Source organism: Mangifera indica, chromosome 9 (assembly GCF_011075055.1).
Source record: "Mangifera indica cultivar Alphonso chromosome 9, CATAS_Mindica_2.1, whole genome shotgun sequence".
NCBI classification, from domain to species: domain Eukaryota; kingdom Viridiplantae; phylum Streptophyta; class Magnoliopsida; order Sapindales; family Anacardiaceae; genus Mangifera; species Mangifera indica.
The window spans coordinates 17,433,492-17,457,310 of record NC_058145.1 but is presented as its reverse complement, the minus strand read 5'-3'; the positions used below and the strand labels follow the sequence as shown (position 1 = coordinate 17,457,310).

General features: G+C 33.8%; 6 protein-coding genes across 6 annotated transcripts; 3 read left to right on the top strand and 3 right to left on the bottom strand.

Moving 5' to 3' along the window:
• Positions 1–209: 209 nt before the first annotated feature.
• Positions 210–1,006, bottom strand: LOC123226181 (probable calcium-binding protein CML45). Its single transcript, XM_044650695.1, has one exon. It carries the CDS (start codon positions 908–910, stop codon positions 278–280), a length of 633 nt encoding a protein of 210 aa, XP_044506630.1. The 5' UTR covers positions 911–1,006; the 3' UTR covers positions 210–277.
• A 3,511-nt stretch (positions 1,007–4,517) lies between these two features.
• LOC123226124 (cyclic dof factor 2-like) lies at positions 4,518–7,460 on the bottom strand. Its single transcript, XM_044650610.1, has 2 exons — positions 7,060–7,460; positions 4,518–6,227 (listed from the first exon to the last, which is right to left on the bottom strand). Exons 1-2 carry the CDS (start codon positions 7,252–7,254, stop codon positions 4,938–4,940), a joined length of 1,485 nt encoding a protein of 494 aa, XP_044506545.1. The 5' UTR covers positions 7,255–7,460; the 3' UTR covers positions 4,518–4,937.
• A 2,898-nt stretch (positions 7,461–10,358) lies between these two features.
• LOC123225140 (uncharacterized protein At5g19025-like) lies at positions 10,359–11,573 on the top strand. The gene has a single exon (XM_044649009.1). It carries the CDS (start codon positions 10,657–10,659, stop codon positions 11,326–11,328), a length of 672 nt encoding a protein of 223 aa, XP_044504944.1. The 5' UTR covers positions 10,359–10,656; the 3' UTR covers positions 11,329–11,573.
• A 3,242-nt stretch (positions 11,574–14,815) lies between these two features.
• Positions 14,816–19,265, top strand: LOC123224719 (defective in cullin neddylation protein AAR3-like). The gene is made up of 9 exons (XM_044648416.1): positions 14,816–15,076; positions 15,716–15,848; positions 16,414–16,465; positions 16,651–16,726; positions 16,867–16,949; positions 17,595–17,691; positions 18,056–18,101; positions 18,530–18,618; positions 18,717–19,265. Exons 1-9 carry the CDS (start codon positions 15,016–15,018, stop codon positions 19,022–19,024), a joined length of 945 nt encoding a protein of 314 aa, XP_044504351.1. The 5' UTR covers positions 14,816–15,015; the 3' UTR covers positions 19,025–19,265.
• Positions 19,266–20,260: 995 nt separating this feature from the next.
• On the bottom strand, positions 20,261–21,999 carry LOC123226363 (granule-bound starch synthase 2, chloroplastic/amyloplastic-like). Its single transcript, XM_044650865.1, is given in 4 exon segments — positions 20,261–20,424; positions 20,427–21,014; positions 21,017–21,212; positions 21,916–21,999. Coding segments are annotated over 4 exon segments (1,032 nt in total).
• A 534-nt stretch (positions 22,000–22,533) lies between these two features.
• On the top strand, positions 22,534–23,371 carry LOC123226362 (agamous-like MADS-box protein AGL75). Its single transcript, XM_044650864.1, has one exon. It carries the CDS (start codon positions 22,550–22,552, stop codon positions 23,369–23,371), a length of 822 nt encoding a protein of 273 aa, XP_044506799.1. The 5' UTR covers positions 22,534–22,549.
• The last annotated feature ends 448 nt before the right edge of the window (positions 23,372–23,819 follow it).

Sequence of the window (23,819 nt, the reverse complement as noted above, 5' to 3'; positions counted from 1 at the left end):
TTTGAATTAAATCTTTTTTATTCGAATTAATTCGAAATAGGATTTTATTTAGACACAATCTCAAGTCGAATGATATCCTGATTAAAATATAATTAATTTTACTTTGGAAAAATGTAAGAGATTGACAAAGCAACCCAAATACTATTTTCTCAAAATTCTCGAATGATATGGTAAAAAATTATGGACCAAAAACTTGACCAGGAAAAAGCTGAAAACTCAAAACACGGAATTTTTTAATGCCAAGTTTTGATTGTAATTAATTTCTGAGCAAAAAAAATTACAATTCAACAAAGCTTTTCTCCATAAACTTTACAAATTCTTTGAAATCAATCATTCCATCTCCATTTTCATCAAATTTTCCAATCATTTTTCTGCAATTTTCCAGCTCAAATCCTTCTTTCATTCCCAACAATCGAAAAACTCTCTGCAATTCCCTCTCATCAATGAACCCATCTTTGTTTTGATCATAAACATCAAACGCCTCCTTAACTTCCTCGAAGCTCGGTTCCTTCTCCTCAAACAAGCCGGAAAACTCCCTGGAACCCATTTTTCCTGGCAGCTCCTCCCCTCCAGGGCCGCAAAAAAGTGTCAGGTTTTTCATCACCATCTCAACTTCTTCTCTTAACAGGCTTCCATCATCATCACCTTCACCGTCATCTTGCTTCTCCTGGAAGCAATAACTACGGGAATCGGCAGAATCTCGGCTCTTGAGATCGTTGCAAGTTTCTGCATGGCAAGAATGAAGCTTGAACAAAGAAAACAAGAATCCTGACAATAAATTATGGACCCCGTGGACCAAAGTGAAAAATCTTTCAAATAATGAAACAATAACGCAAGGAACAAAGACAAAGGAAAAGAAAGACTGGTGGGTATTTTTGTCAGCTGAAGATGATGATGATGATTTCTCCATTGGAATAAGATATTATAAATGGTTCAATTCCATCAACAGATTGCTAGAGCTAGAGGAATATTTCACATTGATTTGATTGTGGAGGAAAGAGAGGGAAAGGCTATAAATATTTATACGGAGTATTGTTTGGTGAGAGGAAATTGCCATGAGTCTACGGAAAAAAAACCTGGAAAGTACAAGAAAGAAACGGCCAGGTTGGAAGTTTCTGTGGTGCTGCGTATTAGGTGGCTCAATGGTTAAAAAAGGTGTTTCAGGCTGGCCTGCCTCTTTCTTGGATTTTCCAAGAGTCTGCCGCTTCTGCCTTTCACGCTATCCTTAAGTTGACCTTTACGAGATGAGGCATGATTTCTTTTAGGTCCTAATATTTTGTTCAAGTATCATTGTGACCCTCTAAAATAAAAAGTAAAAAAAGTCTTAAATCTCTGTTTTAGTAAGAGTGATTATATATTTAATGATTAATTATAAAATTCTCTTAAATTTTTTTAGTATCTTTATAAATTATTTACCATTTGGATTATCAGTTAGATCAGACCACTTTCTCTTGTCAAGTCTATGTTTGGTTTGACTCTGAAAGTATTAGTTAAAACAAAATTAAATGAGATGAATATAAAAATATGATTTATTTTTTAAACAACAAATCAAATATGTTTGTTTCATTTAGTAATCTTGTTTATCCATTATATTATATTCATTCCAGTTTATTCAAACTCATATTGAACAAATCGAGTTCAAGTTAAAAATTGAAAATGAACCAAAATTAAGTTAATTTGAACATTCGAATTTGAGTTTGATTCAAATCTAATATAAAGTTAAAGAAATAATTTACGAGGCAAGTTTAAGCTTTAATTAGTTAATCTCGAATTGATCTTAAACAATATCTTTTGGATTCAAGTTAATCTCAAACAACTCTTACTTAAGTTTGATACGGATAGAATTCAACACTGCAATCCTTATCCAAGGGACCAAAAGTAAATATTTTCTGATTTTATATGGACCAAATTGTTACTTTCTTATTTTAGTGAACCAAATGGATCTACACATCAGGGCCTACATGTAAGAATCCCTACAATTGGAGTTTAAAAAAAAAAAAACTATTGAAATTTCTTGGAAATAAGGTTGAGGGCTGCCGTTTTTCGAATCTGACTTAAAGCCTTCAGCCAAGAGTCAATTGTGGCATATTTGTTATAATTTCTTATGTTTACTTCTGTAAATGCTCGGAAACTTTGGACAAGCAGGGTGGAATTTTTAGTGCTTGGAAATCTTTGCATTCTTTATTTCTTTTCCCACACGTTGTCTCAATTTCGGACGTGAATGAAGGGAAGTTGGTAAAATGCATGTTTTAAAACCTGGACGAAACCATTTGGTTGAATTGGTTCGATCAGGCTCAACACAGTGGCATGCTTATGTCAACCATTATATTGTTTTATAAAATTTTGGCCAGTCCCAACAATTATATTACCAAAAAATAAATTTTGTTTAATTATATATTATTCTAATTTTTATTTAAATTAAACCTGGAAAATGAGTTTGTATTGATGCTTTGATCAAGTCAATATTTAATCCAAATCTGAAGACTTCAGATAAAATGAGTGACACTCCAAAGGAAATTACAGTGAAAAATACTCATTTTTAGTCATTTTCCCCGTAATATTTTGCATTATTAGTGGAAAAGTTTGAAGTAATTGATGTAAACTAAATTCAATTTTAAATTAAAAATGACATAATGATGAATACGTCATTGAGGGAGGGAGGGATAGAGTCATATTGTGGAAGATTTTGGTCAGTGCAAAGTCATGGTGGAAGATGATCAAAGTGTGTGATTCATCACAATGGAGAAATTTCTTGGAAACCTAAAATAATTTTCATTTTTGTAAAGCAAGGATGTGATCATGAAAAACATGGAAAAGGCTTTGTGGATTCTTAGGCCCAATTACTCTAAGCCCGGTCCATGATACTCACTCGTTTAACCAATTTACAAATACAGTTAAACTGGTAATCGAAACAAAAACACCGGTTTGACCAATATTTTAATTGGTAACCAAACTAGATTTTTTGATACCTTGTTTTTCGATCAAATTTTCAGTTAAGATATCAATTTGGTTTAGTTTACGGATTTTTTTTGACCCCAACAGTTTTCAACAGGCATGCAGTGAGAGTCTTGGTCTCCTCCTATTACTTGGGAGCTTACTGATTAAATTCTGTTTTCAATTTATGATGGAATCACCTTTCCCTTGCAAAGTAAAGACTTGAACTAACAAGTACACATGATGAATGTCATAATCAAAAATTTATTGGGAGATCAATTTTAGTGGCTGAAATTTAATAGGGCCTACCTTGAACAAAATTGACTCGATATTTAAATCGTAGGACTAAAATTGTGTGAGAATTCAAGTGTAAGGTAATAGACGTAGATACTATATAAAAAAATATGGTTTTTAGTATGAAATTTATATTATTTTAAACTATTTAATATCAATAATTAACTTTTAGAGTGTGTTTCTTTAAAATTTGTATAATTTAATGTCGGAATCATCATTATATTTTTCAATTGCAATTACGTCAGTGTTGGAGATAAAGTAAGCACTGTAGTGTTCACTTGAGATTAACAAGGAGTTAAAGTACAATCAATCTAAGATTATGGAATATGATGGCATGTTAGGATTCTTACTACAAGGTGTGAGACTTTAATCCTATATCAAAAAGCATAGCATTCTTGTGTGGGTTTATTTGGCCCCAAATATGATGAAAAAAGAAGGAAAGAAAGAAAAAGAGTTTGCCCTTCCATGAAGAGCAAAATGACACCAGGAGAGTAGGGTAAGCCAGTGAGCAGTCCAAGCAAAGAGAGTTAATAGCATCACATGCTTTGGCCTTTGGGTCCCCTAACCAGCTCATGGCTCACAAAAATGCCCACCAAACATTCATCAACAATATCACAAAATATCTAGACCATTTTTGAGAGTCCACATATCACATTATCTATGTATTTATCTACCAGAATTTTATTATATATTTGATTTATACAGTTCTACATTACATAGAAGTTTACAACTTCTGTACGGAAAATTCAAGGCATTATAGTATGTGGTTATGCTATATTCCTCCTGATATGATCGGTTTTGCTTTCATTAAATATTGCTTGGTTAGAGGAAAACATAAAGGAAAACAAAAAGGAAAAACCAAGAAAAGAAAGCCAAAAAAGATGAAAAGTATAACCTTTTATGATCAGCTTTTCACCTTTTGGTGCTAGTTGTTTTGCTGTATGGGGTGCAAAAGAAAGGCACTTGGCCTTTTGTGATGAGAATTCATGTCTATCTACAACGTGTAGGGTCTGATAATTTTTTTTTTTTGGTCTTGTCAACTGGCACTTACCATATCCTCTTCTCTCCACCTTCAGTTGCCCCAATATTCACTGTTTTGGCTTCATTGAACCCGATTTAATTGCTCGCTTGAATTTTTTTTTCCTTTTATATACATGGACAAAGAACAATCTTCAATCCAAGCTTCTGATATGCATATTCTGCAGAAAGATTCAATTTTGTTACAGCTGCTGGGTAACACATCAGGAAACTTGATATGATGGAGTTAAAATTCTTTCAGAAGACTGAAATATCAATAAGAAGTTAATTTTCATTCCCAAATTTATTTGAGTACACCTGGGATTTATGGTACACAAACTCACGCTGATCTAGCTCTCACTAGTTCATATATAAATATGTACATAAACTCACAAACCATCTACTGGGAAACAAAAAGCATCCGGTTGTACTGCCATCAAACAGAAACAAGAGAAAAATCAGTTGCCACTTCAGCTAAGCTCTCATTTTCTATTGGAGATATGACAGGTTGAGAGAATACATAACAGTGTTCCTCTCCGTGCAATTGCTTTGACAGTTGATTTTTTATAAGAGGATAGTGAATGTGTATGACCTCAGTTGTGTGTAAATTTGAGTGGATTTGTAGGGATCAGTTAAACACCACCAAGATGCTTGCACCACTTCAAACAATTACAAGTTGATCACCTACCTAATTATGAGAGCTCTTGGAAATTTAGTGACCTAGATAATGCAGCTGGATTGGCTTTTAAGACCAGAGAGGTTTCTGCTACATGATTCTTTCCTTTGCCCTTTGGTTGGAATGCCTTAAAGAGTCCTCCCCCACCAATGGAATCAGTCTTATCATTCTTAATCCCCAGCGTTCTCCAAATAGAGCTCTTTGCAGCTTCTCCCGGATCATCAATCCTCAATGTTTTTGGAATCCAAAGACATTTCTCAGCATTATTTTCTTTATGTGGTTCCTCTTCTCCAGAGTTGCTTTGTTTTACCATGTTCTCATCCCTTGAATGCTTCCCCAAAGTTGGAGAGTTAGGACCTGAACTGGGAGTTTTGGGAGAAGATGGTTGAGGAATCCAACAAGGACCAGGTATGGTACCCCAGTAAGCTGCTGCAGGGTAGAATGGCATTGGAAAACCTGGAGGACAGAATGCAGGCGGGGGAGCTGGAGAGGTCCACTGAGCTGAAGTCCATGGGTAAGGCCATGGAGGCACAGGATAACATAGCACTTGAGGTGGGAAGCCTTGACCATTCAGCATAGCCGCCTCTTGTGGTGCAATTTTGCTTGCCTCATCCTTTGAATTTGAAACTGTCATTGAAGATCCATTCGAATGAGCATCTCCATTCTCTCCACTTCCATAAGTAAGTTGAATTTGTGACTCCTCCGGTTTATGAAAGCCATTTTGAGAGCAATTTCTCATTGTTTTATCAGCAATGTTTAAAACAGAAGCCATTGATTCACAAAGAGGTGTGTCTGAGCCAAAGGTGAGTACAGTACCATTAGTTTTTAATGCAGGATGGTGGACTCCATTAGGAACATCAGTTCGACCATTTTGCAGTGCTTCAGACACAGTTATGTGACGGTAGTGTGTAGCTGAGTTCTTGCTCTTTCTACGTCCAGCACCTACAGGTACATTTCTCATTGTCCCACCTGCTGTCCAGTATCTCTGGCAGTTCTTGCAGAAGTGTCGTGGTTGATTAACATTGTAATTGTTGTAGTAGCAGAACTTAGTGTCCATACTATTACAACGTGGGCATGGAACAATCTTGTCAGGTTTCTTCAAAGTCTTCTCTTGTGAAGTACTAGGCTCACTATGGTCTTCTTCTATCTTTGAAGTTTCTGAAGTAGTGTTCTCCTTCTCATCAGATGGTGTTTTATGGTTCTCAATCATCTCCGCAGTTGCATCTGGATTTGAAGACTCTTCAGAATACACTGGCGGGGATCCATCCTCCTGTTTAGTCTCAGTAGGCTTTTCCCCCGGTAGATCCTGAAATTATTAGAACTTCCATGGTCACAATAACCATCAAAATCAAAACAACAAATATCAGAAATTTTTGGACTGACTCCATTGGGCTTACAACTTTCATGTGGCAGAGAGTGGATTAGTTCAACCCAAACCTCTAACGCGTACAAAAAAACTGACATACAATATTGAAACCAGGAAACCGTGTTGTCATTCTAATTCATCCCAAGAAAAGGCTTACATCAACTCTTTGGAGTTAACAAGCAGTCCCCATGACAAATTTCAAAATGATGTCAGAGCACTAACAGCTTAGCTAAAAGCATATAATAGAAATCGGATAGGACGCGAAGAGGATGAAATAGCAATAAATCAGATGGAAATTTCAGTGAGGATCTATAAAATACTGATCATCTTATCAATAACTAACACTCAAACCAAATATAAAGTAGCTATAACACCAAATTCTCATCAGCTACCACTCAATAGAACTTATGGACTAAGAAAATTCCATGTCTTGCATTTAATCATTGAGCCAAAAATAAAGAAAGCAATCAGTCAGAAATTACCAAACTTTCTGATGAAAAATTAAATTATTTGCCCTACAAACCAGAAAAGTAAAAGCAGAAAAAATATCAAATGGCCAAAATCAACCATGATAGAGCAGAAAATTAGCAAGTTCCTAACTTGAATTATAACCTAAACGAACCAAAAAACACCCAAACCAAAACAAGTAAATCTCTAATTTCAGTCCAACTCAAAAAACCAAACCAAAAGAAGACCGGCCCACTTCCTATTTTCACCTCACCAACAAAGGGTCACTTTCAAAACCGAAAATTTCACAGTTCAAATCTCGTACCTTTTCACACACTCTTTCTTCTTCTTCCATATAATCTCTGTTCTTATCCTCCTCCAGCGAAGAACCCACCGAACAGGACGGATCCCGTTCGATACTCTCGTCAAAAGAACCACCGGCAGGAGCAGCCGAGGACACCTCAGGCAGAGGAATCGTCCTCCCAAAGAGCTTGATCCCCTGGTCTTTCGGCTCCACCATTCTCTTTCTCCCCAGAAGATAAACTAAAACCCCAAAAAAAAGGAAAAACAAAAACCAAAAACGAAAACAGATAAAACGGTGAGTTTTGGATAGTGTTGGAAGAAGAGAAAGTGATTTTATTGCTTTGTTTGTTGGTTGTTGCTGTAAGAAAGCAGAAGAGAGACGAAGAGATCTGAGACACGGTATGTTGTATTGCGTTGCATTGTGGTGTGTTGTGTTTTTATGATTTGTTTTTGTGTTGGGGTGTTGTTGGTCACGTGACTGACACGTCATCGCTTTTCAAGCGTTCTCAGCCACAAGTTTCCTTTGTGGCCTTAAAAGATATCTTTCTCTTCTTTCCTCTTTTTGATTCTCTTCCCTTTCTTTTCTTCGTTTCCACGTCATATTTTTTTTTAATTTTACTTTTCTTTTCCAATTTTCAATTCAACTCCTCGCCTGGAATAATCACTCAATTCATCGCCAGCCTTTTTTTTGCTCTTGTCCCTCCACAATTTTTTAATTTAAAAAATCTTTTAGTGTTGGTAAATCGTTAGCAGGAATATCTACACTTTGCCTTATATTACACCACAACAAATCAGATAACTTTGTTTTGAGGATTTAATTAAATATTAAAATAATATATTATTATATAATTTAATTAAATATTTAAAATTAAATATATATAATATTGTTTATTATACAAAGCATACACTTCAATCATGTGTAGATTACAAAAAAAAATAATAATAAGACTTATATTTAAAGGTGGATTCAACCTTAATTCGAATTATAGTTTAGATCTAATAAGTCGAGTTCAAGTTCAAGGATTAAATCTGTTTTCATAAACTAATTAATTCAAATCGATACGAATATTTAAGTTCAAGTCAACTTAATTTGAATACAAAGTTAAATTATTTTCAAATCGAATTCAATTTTTAACTTATCGATCTTGAATTAATCGTAAACAAACTCTTTTAAATTTAATATTTTATTGAATAATATTATGTGTATTTATTTCGAATATATAATAAGTACACACTTATTATGTCATTACATAATTAAATATTACTTTATTTTTAATTCATAATCGTTCAATCACATAATAATATATAAGTGTATACTTATTTGTATATTCAAATAAGGTACATATAATTTTATTGTATTTTGTTATCAATAAGCCATTAGAATTTAGTTTATTATCAATTAATAAACATTAAAATTTATTTTATTTTCATTTTTTTTTTATGAAGATTGTTTTTATTTTTGTTTCTGTTAATGTCGGAAAATTCTCTTCTTGTATAATGCAAGGTAGGGTGGAGACTTGACATTTAAGATCATGTTGTCATCTCTAATAATTATTTTTCAATTTTTATTATAACACTTCAAACTTAATTTTATCTATTTGTGACTTTATTTTTGTTCCTTTTTTTTTTTGGAAAATCAGAATTGGCCCATTGCTTGACTCTTCTTCTCTTGTCAATTTTTTATATCTCTATCTATGGATGTTGTTAAAATGACTCTTTTCCAAAAGTCCAATTTGCAATTTGTATGTCAATTTTAGTCCATAAATACATGTTTCTTTTTAAATTGATTTGGTATAAGGGATAAGGGCAATACAATAGGTGTGTTCGTTCGATGATAGCGTCGTTTTAACAATTACAATTAGATTTTGTCGTCATTAAAAGGATCAAATAATTATTGGTTATATAGTTAAATTATTGGTGATTTAGTTTAAATTATTTATCATCCATAATGTGTATTAGAAACATATCTTATAAATTATACAAGTAAATAATCCACCTATCACTATGATTATATTTGCTTCGAGGTGAGCACGAACAAAATCCAATTTAGGATATATTCAAATATGAAAAAACTAGTTTGAAATCAATTAATCGGGATTTGAATTCAATTTAAAAATAATTTAACTTTATATTTTAACCGATTTAACTCAAAATATAATGTTTTTAATCGATTTAAACATTATTTTATTTATGAAAATAATTTAATCATTGATTTAAACTCGACTTAGTGTTTAAATAGCTCGAATCAAATGTAACTCTATTTATCATATATATAGATCTCTATTATATTATATTTAAAAAAATCAATTTAAATACTAAAATTAAAAAAATTGTATCATAAAGAAAAAAAATCACATGCATGGAGATGGAGCTACATTATATCTAATTTTTCATTTCAATCATTTTCTTTTTTGTCATCATTTTGAAAAAAATAAACATTTTTTACGAATTAATATAGAAAAAAAAATTGTCACCCATTTTGCCGATGCTTTGCCGAGTTTTTTTAGGGTTCACATTTCCACGGCGGAGATACCGATTTCATTACGATAAAGTAAAATTGAGCCAACTTGATGTCCACATCAGCATCTAATGTCAAGGGTAACACGTGAGGTGGAGCCCACGCAGCTTCCACGTCATAGAAAATTCTAGGTTGGCCCCACCACCAAAAAGTAAAGTGAAAAAGAGCCAACAACCCTAATCTTAAACCGAAAACCAATGGCGTTGTCCCGCGTGTCCCTTTAAGTACACGTGTTAAGCATCTCCCCGCTAAACCCGAGAATCTGCTTCTAGTGGCTGAGTTTTTTCCTCTGTAGATGGATATTCGCTCTGGTGTCAACACGTGGCCCAACAAAAAGTTGGTATGTACGCTTGTAGAATTCTCATTGGCTGCATTAAATGAAATGATTAGAGATTAACACGTAATCAAATAAAAATCTATATTTTAATCAAGGGTGATGAAACACTGACACGTGTAAAAAGCCACTTTTTTCTTTTTCAATATTTAAATATTTTCCTTTTTGGACTTTTGCACACTCGAAAAGGTTGTGACTTGTCACTTGTGATGGAACATTATTATTATTTTAATTATTAATTATTATTATTAATGGTTGACAAACTTTTAATTATCTTTAATCGACGTTACAATTGGGCCTTAGGTCCAATAAATATATCCTAACATGAAAGAACTTGTGGGCCTATAAAGCCCATAGAAAAGATCCACCACCAAATCATTTTCAAATCAAATGATTACATCATCAACATAACCAAAAGCCCATGAATCAGCCCATACAAAATTCTACATGCAGTGCAACTCAAGCGTCTTCTTCATTTCTTGGCGTGTATTATTTGACTCTCTCTTATAAGTTATATGTTTAAAGGTGCTTTCGTTGTCGTTACTGTTTATTCATCTTCTCTGAAGCTGGCGCCTAATATTAGCCTAAAAAGTTTTTATTTTGATTTAGTTTGAATTTTCTTGATCCGTTTGTGGCCCAGATTGATACCGTTTGTGATAATCCGATTTGAATTGATTTTTATATGTTTTCGGGATTTAATCAACTGGGTTGTTCTTTATTCTGGGGGATTGTATTGGGTTTTGATTAAAACAGGATCTTGACTTGCGATGGTCTATATGCAGAACTCAATCTCGGTCTGCAACTCCATTGACCAAATCTTAAAGATGGCGAATTGTGTGAATTCAAGTGATTTTAATCCAAAATCAGGGCAAAAAAAGATACCCAGTTCGCCAAATTGTTCAAAAATTCCTTGTGAAGGATCAAGGTTTAGATCAGCTGTCATTGATTTGGTAATTTTGCTAGCTGTTATGACTGCCTGTGGCTTCTTGTTGTTTCCTTATGTTAAGGTCGTAATATTTACATCAATCGAAATATTTGTCCCCGTGTTTTATCTTGTTAAAGAGGAGGTGATTAGGAACCCAATCATTTATGCATCAATAGGGCTTAGCTTTTGTTGTATTGCTATGGTTGTTTGGATTATAATTTTGTGTACAACAAGGAAATGCGGGAACCCCAATTGTAAGGGCTTGAGGAATGCTGCTGAATTTGATATTCAGTTGGAGACCGAGGAGTTGGTTAAGGAAAGTGGTGGTGGCAGTGGTGTTAAAAAATGGTTGTTTGAATTGCATCGCGATCATCATAGAGAATTAGAGGCCGAGCTTAAGAAGATGGCGCCACCGAATGGTAGAGCTGTGCTTATTTTTCGTGCTAGGTGTGGATGTCCTGTTGGGAGATTTGAGGTTCCGGGATCGAAGAAGCACAAAAAGATCAAGAAGTAGGAATTATATAAGGAATTGGAATTGGATAGGGAGGGTAATCCAATGCTACAGGAGTAGTAATAAGGATGAGAGGTGTAGCTTTTGCTTCTCTGTTGTTAAATAAGCTCTCATGCAATAAGTTCTAAGGGATTATGTACACTTGGTTAGTATAAATATCTTTACCTGGCATTTATTTTATCTGGTATTTTATGATAATGTACTTCTTTTTAGTTTCTGATTTGAATTGGATACTGAATTTCTGGTTTTATTGTTTGTAGTTTTGGTCCATCATATTCATTTATAGGATATGGTTAAACTTTTTTGCATAATTTATTCTTGATCTTCTTGATTGGTGTTAAGTACATGTAAAAATAGGTTAAATACATAGACAATAATCCGGAGTAGGAGAAAAGTGAGAAGTTTTGTCTATTCTTTTTCAGTGGAATTTATGTGATGAAAAAATTGGCGCTTATATATATAATTATCTTTTTGCATGGTATAATAGTTATATATATAATTATCTTTTTGATGAAAAAATTTGGCACTCTTTAGTGTCATCGTATGACATGAAAAGTTTGGAGCTCTTGTTTACTGCTTGAAATTAGTGTTGTTTCTTGACTTTATGCTGTTAATGAAAGAGAATAAAGTTAGTCCTATTAATTGAATGATGGAGAACAATATGTAATCAAGTGTTAAACAAAACTGAACTGCTGATATGATGAGTGTTTACAATGTATATGCTTTAATGTGATGCTGTAGAATTAATTTTTCCTGCTAAATGATTGTTACTACATCATTCTTCGTTGTTAGAATGCAAAACTGATTTATTTGAGTGATTCCCATAACCTGTTGCAATAATCTTCTCTCTGTAAACGTTGAGGTTTTCGCATCATCTACAGCCCTCTTTCCTCACACTAGCATTTTAAAGTACATTCATATACGAAGATATTATAAACTAAATCTGGTAATGAGGGCAGATTTGTTGTTTGTTACTGGCTTTTGGAAAACAACTCTGACGTTCATCACTTTACTTATTAAATGTTGCTACACATGCTAGATCTAACTCACATGCTTTCTATTCAGCTTTCTGCATCTACATCCTTCATGTTCAGGTTAGTACATATACCCTTCTGATCCTCTTCTTAATCCACTGTGAGCCATAATTTTAGGATGAATAAAAAAAACTGTAGCATATCGGCAAAAAAAAATTGTATGCCTAATCTTACTTTGACTGTCTCATATTTCAATCAAAACTAGAGCAGATTTACGATCTAGGATTATGCTTGAAACCGTGCTGGATTTAATATTTGCACTGTTTTTTTGGATTTGGATGGTGGTTAGTGATTAGCTTATAAATTTTTCTGATTTAATGGGATGCTGTTTGTAATTAGAGTATATTCCTGTTGTATGCATAGATTCACATTTTCATGAGACATACATATGAAAGATATTCTCTTTACCTTAGTATTTATATATGAATGTGTATAATGTATATTCTCAATTCATGGCCTCTCTTAGTGGTGGCCGCAAAATTTGCAAAGACAATGGACCATCTTCATCATCATGCTTCCTTTTTAAGTAAAAACAGAAAGAGACTGATTTGGGGTTATTGAATCAGCCATAATTATGCCACTTAGGCCCTCCGTTTATTTCTCAGTGGTGGCAGGTTGGCCATGCCGTGCCAACTTTTCTCAACACACTAAGGCCACGGCACAACCCATAGGCCCTTAGTCTGTGCCTCCTTAGGTTTTTTTATGGGTCTATCTATCAAAAATTGAATTTCTATGTATTTTAATTTATTTTAAAAATTTTCTGAGATATGTCAGGGCGGCCTGCAGGCCTTCCCCCCAAGCCCTAGCACAATCAGACTTTAAAAGTGGGCTTTGGCATGACCCTTACAAAGTCTATATATAGGGATAACAATATCTACGGCACCAAATATCCCTTTTTTTTTTTCTTTTTTTTTTGTATTAAAGTGGGTAAATTTTCAAATTTTCTTATTGAAATAACCAAATTTATATTTTATTTAAGGAACTAAAATTTGTACTATTTTCTTTTAAAAGTATCAAATTAATCATTGTATCTTCAAAACAAAACTATCGTTATTATATTTGTTGGGTATCTTCGATTGGTAAATAGTGAAAGTTTGTTCTATTCTATATGAAAATATAAAAATTTGATTTATCTAATAAGAAAATCTAAGAGTTTTTTCTCTTCAATTTAAAAAAAAAAAATGTCTAATCTCTTTAATAAAAAAAAGTAATAGTTTGATATATTCAAGTATTGTTATTTCTCCTGTTTAACCTCAAATTTGAAGGAGCTAAAATAACGCTATAATACATTATGAAATTGTAACGAGTAAAAACTATGTACATTATTAATAATATATATTAATGATAATGTCTTATTCTATAATTAAATATTATTTTATTTTTAATTTAAACTCATCTAATATATTTATACATAATTGTTATTAACAAATTAATACTTATGGTCAGTAGTGTACATAATTTTTTTCATTGCTATTAATTTGAATTTATGAAGTTGAAAAGTGCCATTGTAGGGAAGTACTTTTCTAGTAAATGGTTTACTTCATAATCTCAACAAGAAGAACCACAAGATTTGATTAGTGTTGGACTAATTATAATGCAAAGTCGTATATCTTTGGTTAATAAGATCCAAAAAGCTTATCGATCTCAAAGGGTGCAGATTCATAGTAAGCATATAAAAATTATTGTATATCAAATAACATCAAAAGTGTCGGTATGCAAAATTGTAATGCAAATTAAAGTTTTTAAAATTTTGAGTTTTTTTAAAAAAAAAGTAAATGTATTGACAAATATAAATTTTCAAAAAGTAAATGTATTATTTAAATTATTTTATTTTTTAAGTTAAAAATCTTTATTTAAGTCAGATCATCTTTTTGAATATGTATTAATTATACTAAGTAGATGAAAATTTTGAATTTAGTGATTAATTCTATAATCACTAGCTAAATAAAAAATTTGTTCTCTTACTTGTTGTCTAGGCAATTGTATTTTTTTATTTTTAATTCAAAGTCACAAACATATCAACCTCCTAGTATCCATTAATACATAAGTATTACTTAACCACAAATAGTTTACAATTGTTTTCTTATAATAGTCATTAATATTTTATAATATACAATATGTATTATATAATGTTATATGATATTGATAAAAAAATGATATGTATAATAAGATGTATCGATTTAATATAATACAATAGATATATCATATAATACAATACATATTTTATATAATACATGTTATTAATACAGATCGATATATTATTTTAAAGAAAAATAATGATATAATATGAATGTATACGAGGAATTTAAAATATTAATGATGTTTGTGATATTTTTTAAAATAAAAATATATTAATTAAATTTTTTTTATTATTTTATTTTTGAAAAAAAATCATACAAAATGATATTACGGTAAGTAGATTGAAAGTCCAAATTTAAAAGATAAAAAATACCAAAAAAATCCAGTCCAATTAAACCGGTTTCGCCCCAAGTAAAGTACCACGGAAGTGCTGTGTCCCTTGATCTCTCTATTTCATTTCAACTCTTTGTGAGTACAAATTACAAAAATCTCAAGTTCGATTAATTGTTTATGATAAAGTTGGTTAACAGAAAGAGTTGAAGTGACCCTTTCTTGGTGGAGCTCTTTTTTAGAATCCATGGATTCAATTTCGGTCGGTAGCGGGTTCAATATCTTGGAGATTTACCGACGATATTGTGGTAAATTAATGAATTTTCACTCTTTTTAGTTTGGTTCATTGGATTTGGTACTTTTTAGTACGTCTGTTTTCTGAATGTCATTTGGGTGCTTAATTTTTAGTTTTTATTTTGGTTAATTATAGTAAGGTTTTCATTTTTTTTTAATTCTTGTTTATGATTTGTGTTATTTGGCTTTAATTATGATTTCGTGTGTCTTTGTGCATGTTTTAATGGTCAAGATTTGATATTGGTCCATTCTTTTGATGGGTTTGTGGTTTTCTCAATTGGGTTGTTTAGTAATTGCACGAATTTAGTATTGATGAGGAAATTATTGAAATTTAATAGGATGGTAGTAAATTTATTTGTATTTTGGGGTTGATATATAGGCATATGAGTGATGTGGCTTAGGGTTTGGATTCTTGCTGTTCTTTGTTCTAGCAATGGAATGCATGAGACTTATTCTAAATTATCTTGTGTTGCTTTGCAAAAACCAGCAAAATTGATGGTTCACGGTTGCTTTGGAAGAAGAATATTGCAGGATTGTTTTATATGATTGAATTTGACTTACAGATTGAAGAAGAAATAACAAGTGTTTTGTAGTTATGCACATGCTTAAGAAAAGAATGCTTTCATTTAGCTGATTGTTAAAATTTCGTGCAGACATTAAATCCCAAACTGTGAATGTTTATGGAGACAAAGGTTATAGACAAGATGAAGAGTTTCTAAAAGCTAATTTTTCGAGGGAGGCATTGTCTGAACTTTTGAACTTGGTTGAGTCAGCTGTACATACGGGGTATACATATAATATGCTAATGCAATTTGACCGTTTTTGCTTGAGAATATGACCATTATGGATGGTATGAAGCATGGGAATGAAAAAGTGAATTGGATACTTTTTTCCTCTATTTTGAAAAAATAGCTTGAATGTTAAAATTCAGAATTAGTGACTTGGATCTTTGCACTTTCTGTAGTTAGTAGTTTGGCTTTGATAGTTACTTTCTGGCCCCACACGTTTCTTCCCTATTAAATCTGTTTGAAGAATTCCTGGTTGAATTACTGTAAGGCTCTAATGAGGTTTGGTTTGTCAAGATGCCTCAACAGATGCTCAGCCATCCTGCAACTTCTGGAATTAATTACCTTGATTTTCTACAGTCCAGTTGCTACATGGTCAAGTTATGCAGTAGTCCTGACCTGCTTCTGTTCCATATTTCTCTGCTTGTCCATTTAGACATGTTATATACACATTGGATTGATATCCTTTATTGATTGTTGTATCCAAATTCCAAATATATGCTAACTTTTTATCAAGTTTTGCATCATTAAACTTTTTGTAATCTTTTATGGTGTTTCGATGACAGGATTTCGGTTTTTGAAGAGCTTTACAAGCTCATGTCACAGTTGAACTTGATGGTAACTTTCCATCTCTTGGACCCTTAAACTGAATCTACAATTACCCTTTGCTTAGTCATAATATAAATAAAATAGTATTACTCATTTGTGAAAATATTCTTAAATTATTTTCATGGTGTATATTGCATGTATCCTCAATTATATTGGCATATTCTGGTTCTAACTTTTGCATTCTTCTTTTGCAGGCAGATTTTTCTGAATTCACACGTTTTTATGATTTTGTTTTCTTCATGTGCCGTGAGAACGGTCAAAAGAATATCAGTAAGTTTTGTCTTATATTTTGTGATAACATAATGGTTTCTAGCAGTTTCCCCATAGAATATGAATTTATGATATATGGGCTACTGTTAAAAAATTATAATGAATTTTGTTGTGGGTTCTTGTTGATCATTTATTTACAGCTGTAAGTAGAGCAGTTACCGCCTGGAGGTTAGTTTTAGCTGGCAGGTTTCGCTTGCTTAATCAATGGTGTGACTTTGTTGAGGTATGTCACTTAATTTAACCTAAATAAGTCTTGATATTTGTCATGAATTTTTTTTATGGTTGAGATTATTGTAGATTCATTGGCTTAGTTAAAAATGCGGAAGGCGACTAGAATTAGAGTTGTTGGTTTATGTAATTCAGAACGAGATTATTGTAGATTCATCGGTTTAGTTAAAAATGCAGAAGGCAACTAGAATTAGAGTTGTTGGTTTATGTAATTCAGTTATGAATTTCATGCCAAAAAGTGACTGGATTGTCTTCTTGAGTTAGGCTCAAATCCTTTGCTTCCCAACTGGAATAATTCTTCAATTGCCTTATTTGATCGTTCCATTAAACATATTATTATATGAATCAGTTATACTTATTTGTAAAACTTGTAGTTCTTGGGGTTTCCTTTATCTATTGTTCTATAGGTATTGTTGGGTTGAGTGCTTAAAATGTTCTTGTATATGTTTTTTTGATAGAAAATATGCTTCTGTGTTGCATGTCATTTTGTGTGTTTCTCCGAGTCCATACCCTAGACAATAGTTTTCTCACTTGTTGGGCATAAGTTAGATGTTAGCGCACCACTACCTCAACTTTAATGATTTAACTTCAGAATATTTATGCATTGCTTAAAGCATCAAACCTGCTGCACTACTTGTAGAAAAATCAGCGACACAACATTTCTGAGGATACGTGGCAGCAAGTTTTAGCATTCAGTCATTGTGTACATGAAAATCTGGAAGGTTATGATCCTGAAGGTATTAATTTCTCCACATTTATATCAGTGAATTGAGCCATGTTATGTAGGTCTTGGTGGGTGAATTTACCTTCTCAAATATGAATTCATGTTTTATTTGTATATCATAACCCATACCATGAGTTTCAGGAAAACCTGGCATGTTAAATGTATAATATGATTAGCTTCTTGTATTCTTAGTTGATGTCAGAGGTGGCTTGGAAAATGTTGAATGTCACATCAATACTAATGTCAGTCTTCATACACTTTTGCTTTAATGTAATCTAATGTGTTTCTGAGTGAAATACATGTGACCTGGAGCTCCGCTGCTTATCATTCTCTGAGGTTATGCTTATATTTTGCCAATTACTTGTACTTTTATGCAGGTGCTTGGCCTGTTCTAATAGATGACTTTGTGGAGCATATGTACAGGTTAGATTTTGTGGAGTTCTCAGGACATTCCTTTTCTGTCGCTGTTGTTTATTTTATTTTAGTCTTTAATTAAGAAACTCTATTCTTATTTCTTCCATTGTATTTCAAATATCTCTTAATCATAATACAATGCAAGTGGAAATGAGAGTCATCATTTTATGCAAATGCAGTTTCTAAAGTTAATTCAAATGTAGGAACGTATTTAGATGTAAATTCAATCTTGAAAGATTCCTAGATATCTCTCCTTACATGGTTGAGCTAGTTTGAAGTTGCTGTAATTTCATGAAGTTGTAGAAAATGTATCATCCTGGCCGTGGATGACTTTGTGAGGAAATTTTAGTATTAAACTCTGTTGGCTATCACCATCATTGCCTTTGTAACACTTACCGGTGTGATCAGATTACATGTGAAGCATCTTTATCTTGCAGAGTATCGGGATCTAATGAAAGTCCAAACTTGTTCTGTAGCTGTGGTGTTTCGGAGTCCCAGTCATATGCATATGAGGACCCTCTTCCTGGTATGTAAATTATTTAAGAAAATTCAGCTGAGTCTTATTATTCAGAATTTCAACCTTCTACAAATCAGAGTAGAGAAAGTGCTGTTATCTTTCCACAGGCTTGAAGAATTGTCCTGGTTTGAAGAGGAAGTCTTCTGGCCTTCAAAAAGATGAAATGGACTCATCAGAGGATCACTTCCCTGACTTGACAGACCTAAATCACATGTTAACTCCCAAGAGAAGCAGGTTGGTTGCTCAGAGACCTCTGGACGAGGAAGGTAATCCTCCAGAAAGTGCTGGCGATGACAGCATGGAAATAATTAAACATAGTAGTCCATTTGGTTCCTCCAAGTCTCCTTGTGCCGTTGAAGGCTGCCTATCCAAGGGCTTCGCAGGGCTGTTTTCAACTTTCCTTTCTGCAATTTGATTGGGAAAGGAAGGAGACTGTCAAACGCTTAGAGCTCCACGCAAAGTATTTCAGTAAATCTTCCCTTCATATTCGTGTTGTGTTTGCATATACCCACATTTTTTCACTTGTTCCCTGGGATGGTTTCACATCCTTTTTGTTTTTTTCTTTTGACATTTGTGGGTGTCTGTTATTGATGTCCATGATCTATGGTGATTGGTAAAATCAATAAAAGAATTACTAGCTGTGGTTGTTTCTTAAATATTTCATCTCAATTACTTCACCTGAAAGATTGCAATCCAGAATGTGACCATAATTAAGCGGCTTGCAGGATCCACAGTTGGATATATTGGCTCAACAATTTCAATTTGCAAAAAGCTATGGAAATAGAATAGAAAATGGTATAATTTTCTCGTTTAATAATAACTTTCCTAAAAATCAGAAGGATTAATTTCAAAAATAGGGAAAACAAAAATAAATTAGGAAAAACCATAAATATTTTTCCTATAATTTAACATTGGTAAGCCAATGTTTCTCACTGAACTCCTTATTGATTTCAATGGCTTCTGCAAAGCCGAAAAACTACAACAACCGGAAATTAAAGTTGAAGAACAAAGCTCAGCAGCTGCAGACACTGAACGATGTTATGGTTTGCATGGTGTGTTTTGGGGACGACAGCGAGGTCACCACCTGGCCAGGAGACAAATCCCAGGTTCATCAAGACATCATCAACCACAAATTAGCGTTCGTATTCTCTGGAACAGCATGCATGTTCATATTAGATAGTTAATGATCTTGGTCGACCTGATTCATCTTGAATTTTACATCTGCTTTTAATCAGTACTGTAACCCAAATCAGTGTCCTCCTCCACCTTATATATCTTGTTGTCTCAGTTTGGATCAAATCCACCCTAGCTTTTGCTCTTGTTGTAAATGTTGAGCGTAGACAATAACTTTTGACAACATTGTGCTTTAAAAGAAGGAGAATGAACAAAGCTTCATTCCAGTCCAGCCATCCAGTCTGTCACTAGTCAATAGCATTTTACACTGCATGCAATTTTTACCACAACCTGAAATGAAAAAAATTGTTGCATGTTATGAAGCTCATTACACTGCAAGTTTCAAAAGGTAAAAGGGCTCAGGGCTTGTATTGAAATAACTAGGCCTCCTTAACTAGCCTCGAAAAGCTTAAAAAGAATGAAAAAGCTGCTGGCTTCAAGTTGGGGGCTCAAAATTTTATCAGACTACTCCAACGCCTCACCATTGGTATTTGGCGGCGAGAAGGACCTCCTCATACTTCCCGGTAACATTGTCCCAACTGAGATCCTGCGTCATCTCTATTCTCTGGAGTCCTTCCCAACTCTCTTTGTAGTCTCGATAAGTCCAAAAACAGTTTCCTAGTGCGTGTACAACTTTCTTGCATCAGCACTATCGAATGTCCAACCGTGGCCTGACTCATTGAATGGATCGAAAGGCAGCCCAGTGTCTCTCAATCCGCCTACAGAATGAACTGGATTCGTCCCATAACTCATAGCATAGAGCTGGTTCAATCCACAAGGCTCGAATCTAGATGGCATTAACAAGATGTCTGAACCTGCAGTTATCCTGTGAGCATTCTTCATAGAAAAACCAATCCATCCCCTTTCTTTGTCTTTGTGCTGGTTTTCAAAGTTCCTCAACATCTGTTCTAAGTATGCTCTTCCAGTACCCAACATGACTAGTTGCATATTCTGCTCCATCATCCATGGAATTGCCTTGGCTATTAGATCGACACCCTTTTGGTGATCAAGCCTCCCAACGAAACCTATCAGTGGGACATCGTCACGTACAGGCAAACCAAGCTCTTTCTGTAAGGCTTCCTTGCACTGCGGCTTGCCAGTTTTCTGCGTCTCCATTGAGTAGCTAGTGCAACCATCTGACCAAAGGTGGACGTCGCACCTTGGGTTCCAATCTATTGTATAAATCCCATTCACTATGCCATTCAATTTTCCGTCCACCTTGTTCATTATATGTGCAAAACCCAACCACCTTCAACAGTTTTAACCTCCCAAGCATATCCATGACTAACAGCAACTACACGATCTGCTGTCTTTAAACCAGCTGCAAAGATTTTGAAATGCTCACCGCCAATGGGGTCATACAGTTTATAAAGATCCAAGTAATGTCCTGGCAGATCTGTATAGGAAAAATCTGTCACAGGCCCCCGACCCTGGATAAAACATATTTGTTAATACAAACCAGTGAAAAGTCCATCTGAAATCCATGTGAATCAGGTACCAGAGGATTATTATATAATCTTTTTGGTGAAATGACTACTGAAAATTTGGACTTAGAATACTAGAAATTAAGAAGCAGATACTGTCATCATAATCAACTCAAATGCCACAACTGATCAATTATTGCTTCTGGAATTACAATCAACAACTTCTCAATCTAACGGAAAGAATTCACTTTTTAAATGCAACATAGCAGCAATGAAGGATATCTGTATTCAGAGGCATCGTGCCCCTGAGTTATACTAAATTTTACGGGATGTTGCACTTTTCAATCATAGTATGTTAGTCTTGTATCTGTCAGCATGCACAAAGCATGGCAACGAAATTCCAGCAAATTAATAATTAATTAATCAAAACACACCAATGCACATAGTATTTGAGTGCCTCTCTTTGATCCTCAAGGAACAAAGTGTGTTATAAGGGCATGGTGATTCCTGTGTTAAGAAATGCATGTAAAGCATGCCAATTTGCTCTTCGTTATCTTTGTAGGCAACAGTTAATTCAACTTTCCTTTCTGTAATTTGATGGGGAAAGGAAGGAGACTTTCGAACGGGTAGAGCTCCACGCAAGTCAGTATTTTAGTGATTCACCTCATCATATTCATACGTGTTGGTGTCTTGTTGTGTTTGCATATACCCACATTTCTTTCTTGTTCCCTGGGATGGTTTCACATCTATTTTTGCTTTGTGACATTTGTGGGCATCTGTTATTGATGTCCATGATCTTTTCTGATTGATAAAATCAGTAAAAGAATTACTAGCTGTGGTTGTTTCTTAAATTTTTCATCTCAGTTACTTCACCTGGAAGATTGCAATTCAGAATGTGACCATAACTAAGTGGTTTGCAGGATCCACAGTTGGGTATATTGAATTTGATAAAATTATGTGTATCCACTTTATATATACAAATAGATATGTGATTCTGTGAGTTTAAATTTATGATAAAATAATATTAAATCAAGTCTGTATCTATTTATATATTCAAAATTGATGTACATGTATTATTTTATTGAGTTACCAATTTTAATCTGCAAAAAACTATGGAAATAGAATGGAAAATGGTATAATTTTTGTAAAATGATAAAAAAATCTAATAAATAAGCCAGCTTTTTAGTAATCATCAAGGAATCAGAAATATTTGAAAGAGATTAAAAGAATAATTACAGGAGCTTTCCTAAAAGGCAGAAGGATTAATTTCCAAAATAAGGAAAACAGAAAGAAATTAGGAAAAACCATTAATATTTTTCCTATAAATCAACGTTGGTAAGCCAATGTTTCTCACTTTAATTCTCTCTTATTCCTGTTCAATATTATTGATTTCAATGGCTCCTTCAACGTCACAAAAATTCAACAGGCGAAAGTCAACTTTGAAGAACAAAGCTCAGCAGCTGCAGACACTGAGTGATGTTATGGTTTGCATGGTGTGCTTTGGGAACGACGGCGAGGTCACCACATGGCCAGAAGACAAACCCCAGGTTCATCAAACGATCATCAAGTACAAATTAGCTCGATTCAGAGACAGATCAAAGGAGAAACTCAATAACCCCAAGTGCAATTTGAATCTCCTAGGTTTCTTGGCCAGCAAGAAACGAAAACTCCAGAAATCCAAGAAGCGAAATCCCCAGAAGAAGAAGAAGAAGAAGGACATTGAGAATTTGTTTTTAAAGTGGGAAACGAAGTTGAATATGTTGCAAGAAAAGGAACTGGTGGCTCTGTGTAATTGCTTGGAGTTGAAGTTACGTGACTCAAGAGAGCAGATTAAGCAAGTGAGAATGAAGGAGAAGGAGAAGGGGAAGGCAATTCAAATTTATAACAACAATGGAGACTGTAATTTGGAGAGTCAACAAGAAGTTTTAGCATCACCAAGTGAATTTTGCAGTCGCAGTGATGCCTTGTGGGGGGGTAACAGTGAGATTTTTTTCCTTCCAGGAGAAAATTGCGATGGCAATTATGTGGGTAATTGTTATGACGATCTCTTGTTGGGGGATGGAACTGAAAAAATTAGGAATACTAATAATATTTTGAATCCTTGTGAATCCATGGCTGGTTATACAGTAACAACACAGTTGCATGAAGCTTCGTGGGGGGTGTAACAGTGATTTTTTTTTCTTCGGGGAGAAAATTGTGATGGCAATTATGTGGGTAATTGTTATTAAAATCACTTGTGGAGGGTTGGAAGTGAAAATATTGGGAATACTAATAATGTTTTGAATCATTGGAAATGCGTGGCTGGTTATGCAGTAACAACACCGTCGCATGAAGCTTTGCCAATGTCTAAGAGGCAATCTCCATGGCCATTCTCAAACTAGATTTAGCTTGTTAATACATTTGTTGTTATATATCATCATCTGAAGAACATTGTTGAGCAGCATGCATGTTCATATTAATTGAGTTATATTCATCTTGAATTTTACTTCTCTGCTTTTAATCAGTACTGTAAGTCTGTAACCCAAATTGATGTCCTTTGCCTTATATATCTTGTTTGATTTAAGAGTTTGAATGAGCTCGAACCAAGCAATAGACCTTCGATCTGAGCTCGAG